This window comes from Larus michahellis, chromosome 4, assembly GCF_964199755.1.
Source record: "Larus michahellis chromosome 4, bLarMic1.1, whole genome shotgun sequence".
Taxonomy (NCBI): domain Eukaryota; kingdom Metazoa; phylum Chordata; class Aves; order Charadriiformes; family Laridae; genus Larus; species Larus michahellis.
The window spans coordinates 38,282,124-38,293,391 of NC_133899.1; the positions used below are offsets into that span (position 1 = coordinate 38,282,124).

At 39.7% G+C, this 11,268-nt stretch overlaps 1 protein-coding gene across 12 annotated transcripts in view; it reads right to left on the bottom strand.

The window, feature by feature from the left end:
• PAPOLA (poly(A) polymerase alpha) overlaps window positions 1-11,088 on the bottom strand; it is a 43,831-nt gene extending 32,743 nt beyond the window's left edge. For 6 of the 12 annotated variants that reach the window (XM_074584054.1, XM_074584053.1, XM_074584052.1 and 3 more), the window contains exons 1-2: window positions 9,473-9,510; window positions 259-429 (exon numbers count right to left, since the gene is read on the bottom strand). In XM_074584054.1, the coding sequence (XP_074440155.1) occupies window positions 259-429; window positions 9,473-9,495 (194 nt within the window). In that variant the 5' untranslated portion in view covers window positions 9,496-9,510. Of the gene's footprint in view, window positions 1-258; window positions 430-9,472; window positions 9,511-10,536; window positions 10,659-10,783 lie in introns of those variants that run through there. The other 6 variants (XM_074584058.1, XM_074584056.1, XM_074584055.1 and 3 more) reach the window with 3 other exon arrangements.
• Window positions 11,089-11,268: the final 180 nt, after the last annotated feature.

Consider the following 11,268-nt stretch of genomic DNA (forward strand, 5'->3'; position numbering starts at 1 on the left):
CCCACTACAACAAAACAGTTATGAAGGGGAAAAAAATGCAAAACAGCCTCTAAAATTTAAAGGTCATCTTAATTCATTTCTGTGTTCTGAAGTATTCCTCTTACAGCAAGAGAAAAAAAAAAGAAAAAATAGAGGTCAATATTACACTAGGCTTTTAACAAAGCATTTGAAAGAACATAAACATACCTGGGGTTCAGTAGTCAACTACATGAACCCCAAGATAGGAGAAAACCACTGCTAGAATGAGTGTTTACTCACCTGCGTTGCAGTTCTTCTTCCTCTTCAAATACACCATAAGGTTTTAGGGTTTCGATTAATTTCTGGGTAAGCATGCAGTCAAACTCCTTGGGGGCAGCTAAACTGATAGGTGAGGTAATGCCATAATGCTTCTGCAGTTGCTGTGTTTGTGATCCCTGGGTTGTAACGGGACTAATAAAGGCAATTAAATAAAGTTACTGACAGAAACAAAACAAAATAAAAATACTTTAAATTATTTTTTTCTCATCAGAGTGGCAGACAAGAGACACACATTAAGGAAATAAAAGTTAAGCCTACTGTTAGCATTTACATCCCAGACCAATCTGTGGTAAATCTGTATCATTAAGGACAACAGTAGAATTGCCTTTCTCCAACTCTAAGTATTGACTGCAGGGTTACAAGCTGCTATGAGGCATGTTCCTTTACATCATAGAATTGCCTAGGTTGGAAAGAACCTTGCAGATCATCAAGTCCAACCATCAGCCTAACACTAAGAAAAACCATCGCTAAACCATATTGCTAAGCACTATGTCTACCAATCTTTTAAACACCTCCAGGGATGGCGATTCCACCACCTCCCTGGGCAGCCTGTTCCAGTGCTTGAGAACCCTTTCAGTGAAGAAATTTTTCCCAATATCTAATCTAAACCTCCCCTGGCACAACTTGAGGCTATTTCCTCTTGTCCTATCGCTTATTACTTGGGAGAAAAGACTGACCCCCAACTCGCTACAACCTCCTTTCAGGTAGTTGTAGAGAGCAGCCCCTCAGCCTCCTTGTCTCTGGGCTAAACATCAGCTGACTTTACACACTCAAAACATTCACCTACGTAAGGAGGCTTTAGTACATTTTGAGCCCATGAGCATCATACATTTAGCTTTAAGCTGACTTCTCTTCCGGCTAGCATAAGAGGATGGTTAGATGAACAACGTCAGATCAATCCATGATGGCAATATTACATATAGCTTTGCTTTATTACGGGGGTTGGGGGGAGAATGTCAGAGTTTGGTGATAGACTTTGCCTAGCACAAGCACCAAGGATATAAGCAGTACTCTCTCCATGTCCCTTGCGTTTCCATAACATGACACTTTACTTCATATTAAGTGTTTCTCTAAATAAGAAAGTAAGCGTAAAGTAAACCTAACCCAACACAATGGGTTAAAACTAGAAGGACCTAGTTCACCAGTAAACAGTCACAATTACAAGCCCTCATAGCATCCTTGCCTTGTGCTTTTCAAGCTACACGAATAGATCTGGAGCCAAACCTCAAGCACAAGCATGATACTCTCAAGTCAACCCCCCATATTTCAACATTGCAAGAAAGGAGAGAACACAAATGAACTTCAGCAGAAACACAGAAGAAAAGTTATCATCATACTGTGAAGACTACTAACAGCTTTCCTAGATCACCATACCACAAAAACTAACCGCAGCTTTCCTAGATGAGCATCCTGGATGAAGAACAGCCATGCATTTTTTCATAACGGGCATACATTTATTTATGACACTCACATTTAAACACAGCCTTATTTTCAGAACAGTTTGAGCTTTAAGGCTAGTAATCCTAAGTGTTTGAGAACTGAGCTGTGTAACACACATACTTGCATTTGGTGATAACTACCCACATAGTTAAAACTTTTTTGAACTGATACTAGCAACAACAGGTAGACATTTGAAAAAATGAATTTTAAACACATTCAATATTGTAGAATAAAGTATATATTTAACATTTACTTATGTACTTTAACATTTAAGATAGCCAAATTTTTAAGTTTAAGAACACTTAGTCTTGCTCATTATATACTTCCCAGGTTTAAAAAAAATACACTACTTAAGTCTATATTTAAAAAGCTCTAAGTGTTACTTGCAGTATTAAACATGAGTTTTATACTGATATATAGACAACTTTCCTCTAAGTTATGAATATTATTCCCCCATCTTTGATTTCTGAAAGTGACAAATCTTTGCTTTTAAGCATACTGAAAAACTTATTTTCTGAAACTGACTTGTTACTTAATCAACCTTTCAGATACCAACAAAATCATTACTTCTCCTCATCAAAATACATATTTCAGAAAGTGTGCCTATTATATCAACAGCTATCCAAAAAGCTTTACCAACAGTTAAAGCATTACCTGAAAGTTAAAGCAATGCTTGTGTTACATCTTCATTAAGTTACATTCTTACTGCATAAGATTACTCCCTTCTGAAGGTGTGAAGTAACATTTTGTTTAATACTAAATGTATACCTAATATTTTTTGTTCAGACTGTATTAATATTTGACATTATTCGACACTGCTTCCTTCAACTAAGGGGTTTTAATCACTTAATGAAGAATTTGGTAGCAGCTGAACATACAGACCTTAGGACTTTACGCATGAATGTAAACATTTAGAAAAAAAGCTGTCCAGATGAATTATATAAAACAGTAATTCACACTAAGAACAAGAAATGCCACTAAAACCATTTTTCTCTTTTTCAAAAAAGAAAAAATAATTAGGGGTGCCAACACAAATAGTAGCTTCAGCCACTTAGGTGCTACTAAAAAAAGCAGTCAGAAAACAAAAGGTCTCAATGCATAAACATTCTTCAGATATTGTATTTTTACTTACACCACAAAGCAGGTAGTTAAATTTGGACTACAATTTCCCCCCTCTTCCCAACTGTTAATTTGAAAAAATAAATTTGCTTTCCAATTTAAGATTTTGGTAGTTATTTTTACAGGTTTTAAAAGCAGCAACCTGAAGCAATCAATATTTTAGTTTTGTGGAGCAACTTCCTGACAATCTGACTGTAATTTTCACCTATCCATAACTAGAAACTATATCCAACAGATATTAGACTTCATTGACAAAACACTGCCTGTCAGAGGCTGTTACTATTTTTCAAAAAAAGGCTCAATGTCACTTAGACCCACCATACTCAAGTCAGTAATGCTGACTGAGCCCTCTGTCTTGCACCTGCTTTTAAGGGCGATGCTTCACCAATCTGAGAACTAATAACTTAAAAATAATCCTTCAACTTGCCCCCAAAACTGCAATACATGAAAACCAACCAAGCATCAGATCTCTTCCCTGATCTAGTTTACAGCATAACCCTTGCAGTGCAACATGCAGGTCTGTCTTCACAAAACACCATGTTGTCATGACTTAAACCAGGATTATCTCCAACCCCTACAGGACCACCAAAGCATGGTCACAGGGCACAAAGTAAGCATTGAAACTGTTTCCTAAAACAGCAGCTTTAAACAATCTATTAAATCAATCAGCTGATACACATCTTTGGGAACTGCTAAGACAAAAACAGTTACAGTTTTTACAGTTACTGTTTTTATATTCTTGTATTTTATAAGAATTAAATAAGCATGCTGTCAACAGCGCAGGTACTTCTAGCCCAAATGTTTCACCTGCATTTGAAGGTTGAGGAGTTAATAAGAATACTTTCACTGGGATGGTATGCAACAATTCTCAGCACTGCTGCCTTCTAGAAATTTTACAACTCCAGAAGATACAATGAAACTTATATTTTAACATATACTAGCACTGAAGAGAATACAGGTGATTTCCTGCTAAGAGCATTTAAATTGAAGCTCAGTTGTTTACACCTGCTAAAGTTAAGACTGTTCTAAGGTTTCTGTAGCACACCAAAAGATATCTGATAAGTACCTTTGTAAAATGACAGAAAAAATGGTATTTAGCAAGAAAGTTTGTTAAACTCATTTAAAGATGCAATAAACTAACTAGTGCTAGGTAACTCATGTTCATTCATTTATATAACAGCAAGTCATGAAAGTTACCATAAAACAAAAAGCTAAAGGTATATCCTCTCCCCCCTCCCTACCTTCCACAAAACCAAGAAACTTCAAATAAAGCATTTGCTAGCTGCTTTTTAAATGAAAAGTAAATTATCATTGAGAAACAGACTAGAAATAAACTTTAAGTGCTCTTTTTCCAACCTTAATGTTGTATATACACATTATAGTTTAGCCAGAAAAATGCTAATTGTCAATAAATACCCAGACTTATCTTTTACTTTTTCCTAAAACCATGAAGATCACACTCTACTCCAGTATCTTCCCTCTAGAAAAGACATATGGACTTTCTAGTTTTCACCTGTGACATGTCATGATATATCACTTTTGGAATCCCTTAGTTAAAAGTACCAAATTTCTTCCCTTAAACTACCAAATTTATTCAAAGGAAAAGGACAGGTAAGTGTCAATGCTAACCTTCTACCTGAGAGGATTAGGGAAATTAAGGCCTCGGGGGCATGTGTGTCAAATCTGCTAGCCACCAGAGTTAAGCATTAACAAAAATCAAAGTGTATTAAACAGCAACAGAAAGTCCCACCACAGCTACTCAATCTTGACAACACCAGAGGTAGATTTGGCAGACCTTGTCAAGGTCTCAACTCAACGCATGTTTAGCATTTCGTTGTTTGGGTTTTTTTTTTTAAATAAATTTTTAAATAAAAAAAAAAAGAAGTTTTTCTTTTTGACATTACAAAGAAAATTAGGATACATGTTGGGGCTTTTTGGTTTATTTGTTTCCAGTCAACCACATATACGCATGAAGATCTTGCTCTTGCTCTGCTATGAATGTGAGCTACCTGTCAATAGCAGAAAATTAAAGCTGTAGAAAATGATGTAGAGTTAAGTTTAACATGCTATTGTTGTTGCTCAGATTTGACCTGAATTTTTGAAGAGCGTATGCTGACAGCTTAAACCATCTGCAAACTGGGCAACAGCTACAGTGGTTTAATTCTAAAGCACTACAATGCAGTGTTTCATTTTCAACTATGAATTAATCTCATCTCTCAGAGAAATGCAGATGTACTTTTTCCCCCCCGTATAAAAAACACTTACACACACAAAGTTCTAGTCTGTACTAAACTGACAGCTAAACTACACTTTCTTCAGAACCCAAAGTTTTGGTAGGCAGTATCCTGTTACACTGTTATCAATAACTACTAAATTAAAAAACCCTGGTAATATGGTCACTGTTAAAACCATTTTACAACAGAGTGCAGAAGTGGAAGAAAAAAAAAAGCAACACAAATAAAGCTTGCTACGAAGCTTTACAGTTTCCAGAGCTGTACACCTTTAAACTCCTTCAAACAGAAGTGACTACACATTGTTCTAAGGCAGGGGGAACAAGACTGTGAGATAAAAGAAAAAAAAAAACCCACAACTTTCCAATGCACCTTTTGAAGACCAGGTTACACCTGAGCAGACATCACAAACTGAAAATAGAGCAAATACAGGTGTATCTACACAACATGCCCCACATGTAACTAAGAGTTAGATACAAATTCTAAGTACTGTACTATTGTTTTCTTTTACAACACTAGAACCTTTCTCCACCCTCAGAAGAAACAAGAATCCTGTCAGACTTTTTTTTTTTCCAAGCATGCTTTGTATTTAACCCTCCTCCCAACTCCACTTGAAAATCCACGTCATTCCACGCACTTTTTCCTCTTCACTCCCAGTATTCTACTCCACTTCTACTGGTAATATTTTTATCATGTTATTCGAGTTAAGAATGTATGCTTCTTATCACAGACAAAATACAGTTGCAACCAGCACCACATTATCTAAACATCATAACTCCTGAAATTCAGGATGCTTCCCAGAAATAAAAGACAACACAAACAACTGAAATCTCAGAATCAGATGCCATAATATTTAATAAATTATAACAGTTTGAAACCTGAGTAAATTTACAACTCACCTCTGATCCACCCTGAAATAAATCTTAACCATCCAAGATCTAGCTCATCTAAATGTGTGCCAAGCGCATGCAAAAATCCCTTCCAGCTCTTGGCCATCAAGCCTTACTTTTGCTAGAAGTCATATAACCCCTTTCATACATCACTAAACCTCAGCTGAGGACTAAGTTTGTCCACACAGACATGCACAGTAAGGCCAGCACTGGTGAAGCAAGAGAAACTGTGGGCTGTTTAGCGTCTTAAAACGGTGACAACAACCCACAGAACATTAATGTTAAACTTTTAACTTCAGTCAGGACCTTTGGCTCATCCAGTCTTGCCTCCAGATACCAAGACAAAACACACAACTTAAGGATTCTTAAGAACTACCCTCTCTTCTCTATTTGCCTCTACTGATTACCTCAGTAAAATTCAGTCTTTCTTATTTACTGATGTGAGACACCCAAGTCAGATTCCTGAAGCAATACTGGTCATCACACCATCTGGTCAGCCAGGTGGAGTGAAATTCACAAAAGCTCAAGCTCCACTGTGTCAGATTTCAGAGGAAGCATTTTGAGAAGTTTTGTTTGCTTGTTTTGAAGTCTCCTCCAACATGGACTGACTTTGGCAATTACAGATTAAAGTTTCTGGCTAAACACTAACACCATCACTCCATGTAAAATTTCAGAAATCTAGGCAGGAAATCTTAATGAAGTCTGTGCAAATCAGTTACTGGGGAACACATGTTTTAAATTGTTAAGACAATCCAGCTGTCCTTCCTGAACAAAAGTTTTAATACCTAGCAGAAAACTGCTGGATCATTTAGACCATAAATTAAGTTTTCAACTGTCAGTATGAGATGTTCAAGATACTCAAAACAGATATGAACATGGGTATTGGAGCAATGACAGGCAACAGACCTATGGAAGAAGAGACTCACCACCTATGGCAAAAGAAAGAACATTCATACACATTCTGCTAACATTTGGCTCAATCCTGAGCTGTCTCTGGCTCTTCCGTTTGTATGGAAGAATAGCGAAGGCAGCATGTCCAAACACACACCCATCCACAACATTCTTACCAACAACAGTTTCAGAAGAAGTTTCTCAAGTTTAAACAAAACAAATTTCTACTGAACTCTGCAAACAACACTTGAAGCAAAATTTAGATTTATTGCTATTCCGGTGACAGAAAAATCCACAGGTAGCAATTTAAGAAATTCAGTAAGGCTGAATCAGAAGATACCAAGAAGTATCAAGCCAAGAACTAGGAATCCCATGAAGCGTTTCACTCTAAGAGATTAATTTGTCTCAGCAGTGAAATCTGCTCAGCCCAAAATAACTCGGTTTCCAAGTTCTGTGCAGTACCTTCATATTAACAGGTATAAACTCAGTCTTTCTGGAGTGATATTAGAAGACTGAAAACTACTGGAAAAACCACATATACCTGCCATTCAGTTCCTCTGTACTACATCTAACAAATTAATCCCCAGTATAGATTTTTATATTAATTTCTTCTTGATTAATAAAGCTATCACATTAGAAGTACAGTTGCTTTAATTTAAAGTAGGTCCTGTTCTTTGCAAAGTTAGGAATAATTTAATTCCTTCCATAACAGTCTATAAAAATCTGAGCACTCTCTATTCAGAACCATACTATTTATCCACTCACAATCAGTACAAGGATTTTAAATATAGTATTGTATTACTTCTGGCATACAAGTTGACAGTCATTAATTAAAAGTCAAGAAAACAATGACTCCGCATACATCTAAAGCAAAGTTCAATGAAAGAAAACATGAAAAGTCTTACTTCAGAAGCAAGAATAAGCTTGACTGTCTACAATAAAGACTGGAAAAAAAAATTAATGACATTCCAAAACTCTAATATGGAAGCTACCAATAGCAACAATACTTAGAATTTATAGCATCTATGGCACTTCTAAGTGTTCGTATATGACTCAATGCACTTTACTTCTGGTTAAAAAAAAAACAAAAACACAAACCAAAAACAAACACAAAACCTAGTCTTTTGCAATAATTTCAGCAGATACTAAGTTCAACAAAGAAGCTGTAAGTGCAATAATATCAGTAGCTTAACAAGAAACAGATTTGTGGTACTATTTCACTATTTGAAGGTTCGAAACGCCCAGGTTCCATAAAAAGACTACATCACCAATTCACATAAACATAGTTGCTCCTTCACCTAGCCCTAACTGAAACATACCAACAGCTTAGTGAGCTTCTTTTCTCCCTAGCATCTTACATTTCAGATAAGGCAAAGGAACATTCTGTACCTAACAGGTGACTAAAATGCATCTTTGTAACAGCGGTAATAGTCACCTTTGCTTCTAATCAGCTTTTTTGAATAATTGAAAGTTAAAGTTTTCCCTCATGCAGCTTCTACCTCTTCACACAAGAGACTAACGAGAATCGCAACAAGAACTCACATAACTTCCAAGGATAAATTTATTATTTTTTTAAAAATGTTAAAAGGCTTTTGCAAGTGACAGCTATCAGCATCAACAGAACCTGAGTTTACTCTCTTACTACTGTTGTGCCTTGTACATAAATAATTTGCTTGTTTTTATAGTTTTGTACCACACTGCTAAGAGGAATACACATACATATACACACAATGCAGTATGCCTCTTGAGAACTCCGAACTAATGCTTTTCAAGTAAAGAGTTATGACAATCTTTGGTTGTATGGAAGATCAGCTCTGACTAGACCTATCAATTGTAACCACCACCCTAAAAATGAAGTTTAAAGGATGCCTTGAAAGGCTGGGACAAAAAAAAAAAAAAAAAAAAATTTGGTTTGTCATCTTGAAAGTTTGGCAGTGACATAAGGTTGTTCTACACTCACTCAAAAATATTATCCAAAAGCATGAAAGCATCAACTGGAAACAGTTATGCAGAAAAGGAACTTCCTAACATCGTCTTTCTTTTCTCCAAACTTAAGTCAGAGGTATTACTTCATAAACGTAAGAATTAACATTACTGGCACTGCAACTTCCTAGCATTATAATGTTCACTTTGAAGTCTTGACTGAATAATACAAAGTCAGTCATTCCAAACATACAAATGACAGAACAAATGCAGTATCTGAGAAACCTTTGCTTTTCCTAACTAAAGTAAATCTTCGGTATTAGTGAAGTTGCCATGTAATGTTTATACTGAAAATAGCAGTATGTTAGTGCAAATATAACTATGTAACATTATTTAGGAGTTTCTAGTTAAAGTATCATGAATACCTGCATTAAGAAAAACGATCATTCCAAACTTGTAATAATAGCAATCTTCAGCTCTGACAACTCATAAAGTAGCCCAAACTTTAAAAAATATTGTTATTAAGCATTTGGAATTTATGTAGTCACAACAAAATAAACTAAGAATGAAAGCAGGCAGCATAAACACACTCCCATTTTCCTGAAGCCAAAAAGCCTAGCCAACTTCAAAACTGGTTTCTGGTAATTTTTCATTGCCATAATGAACATATGTAAAACTTACCTATAAAGACACTTCAGCTTCATTATACAATCACTAGAAACTACTTGGTATAACCATTTTCCTTTCTGCGTTCACCCACTGTGTTTTTCCTGCCGTGAAGTCTTTCAGTTAAGCTCATCTCGTGTTATCTACCTCACAACTAACTTAGCAGTGTTTTAGGCTGAATAAAACAAGCACAACAGGCAAGCATGGTTATTCTTCACATGAAGTTTACACATTCAAAACAATAGCGAATGATCCCAAATAACAGTAGTGAAGCAATAGTGAATACTCACAAATTCTTCATACTTCTCCTTCAACAGCAACACAAAAACCCCACTAACCTAGCATATAAGCATACCTTATTCTTAAGAGACACTTGACCACCTACTCATCACTGCTTCCCTCGACTTATATAGGGTAATAGAATGGTAAAATTATGGCCTACGGAACTGAGGAGCAGGAAGTTATGTCGTCTCAACCCGGAGCCACCAAAACGTCAGCAAGGAAAAAAAAAAAGAAGGAAAAAAAACCCGGGAGGGTGGGAGAAACCGGGCTGAAATTATAACCCACTTCATTATTTACGACCACCATCAGGGTGACAGCATGGCAGGTCCAAAGCACAAGACCTGCTTTTTCAGCGAGAAAGCCCCTCGGCCCGGGAATGGTGGGGCAACGGAGAGAGGGGGGAGGCCGTGCGCCGCCGGCGGCCACGGGTCGCCACCGGGGGGCCCCCACAGCCACCGGGAACCAGGCGGGTTTCGCAAGGACAGCGGGCTCCGCTCGGGTCGCCTGTTAGAACCGGCGGCTGCTTCTCCTGCCGGAACGAGCGGCGGGAGACTGGCCACAGGGGGAGCGGCTTTGTCAGGACTCTTGAGACAGAAGAGGAGCTTCGCCTTTCGCGGCCGGGGCGAGGAGTGAATAAACATGCGACACCTCGCCACTCGGCTTGGCCCGACTCGGCAGCGGGTCGAAGGGGCCCACCGCAGCACCCGCCCCGCGGCCGCCCGGCCCCTCACGCCTCCCGCTGTAAGATCACGAAGGAGAAAGCGACAACAATAACAACGTAAAAGCCACATCAGCACCTCCTCCGGGCCTCGCAAACACAGGGGAAGACAAGAAAGCGAGCGAGGCAGGCAGCGGCGGGCCGGGTGGCGGGGAGCGGGCCCACGGCCCCTCACACTGCGGCACCGGAAGAGCCCAGGGCCGGAGGGGGGAAGGGCGAGAGCCGGGAGAAAGGGCCCGGGAGCCCTGAGCGCTGCGGGGAGAGCACCGAGGCCGGGCCGGCAGCAACACAGGCCTCTAAGACATCCCGCGAGCTGAACAACTTACAACGGCATCGTCTCTCCAGCCCCTCCTCCTCCTCCTCCTCCGCCGCCGCCGCCACCACCACCACAACCGCGTCGTCCCCTTCTCCCTCCTCCTCTTCTTCTTCGTTCTCCCCCACCACTGCCGCCTCTGGACCGGTCACTCGTCCCGCCAGGAAGCGGGAACCGCGACCATGGTACGGGCCGGGGTCAGGCTGCAGAGGGAGGAGAAAGCCGATCGCTAGGCCCGGCCGCCGCCGCTTCACTTTCCTCTTCCCCTCCGGCCTTCTAACATGGCGCCCGGACGCTACCACAGCAACCTTCTAGAGCGGGGGGGGGCCTGACGCAGCGGCGCGGCCACCCCCGCACGCAGCGCACGCGGGCTCGCCCGCGCAGGCTCAGAGGGTGCGCAGGTGCCGCAGGGCATGCTGGGGGCTGTAGTTTCGCGGGGAGACAGCCGGAGTTTAAAAACAAAGCGCTAACGGCTGCGGGGCGGCGCCTGCGCGCGGC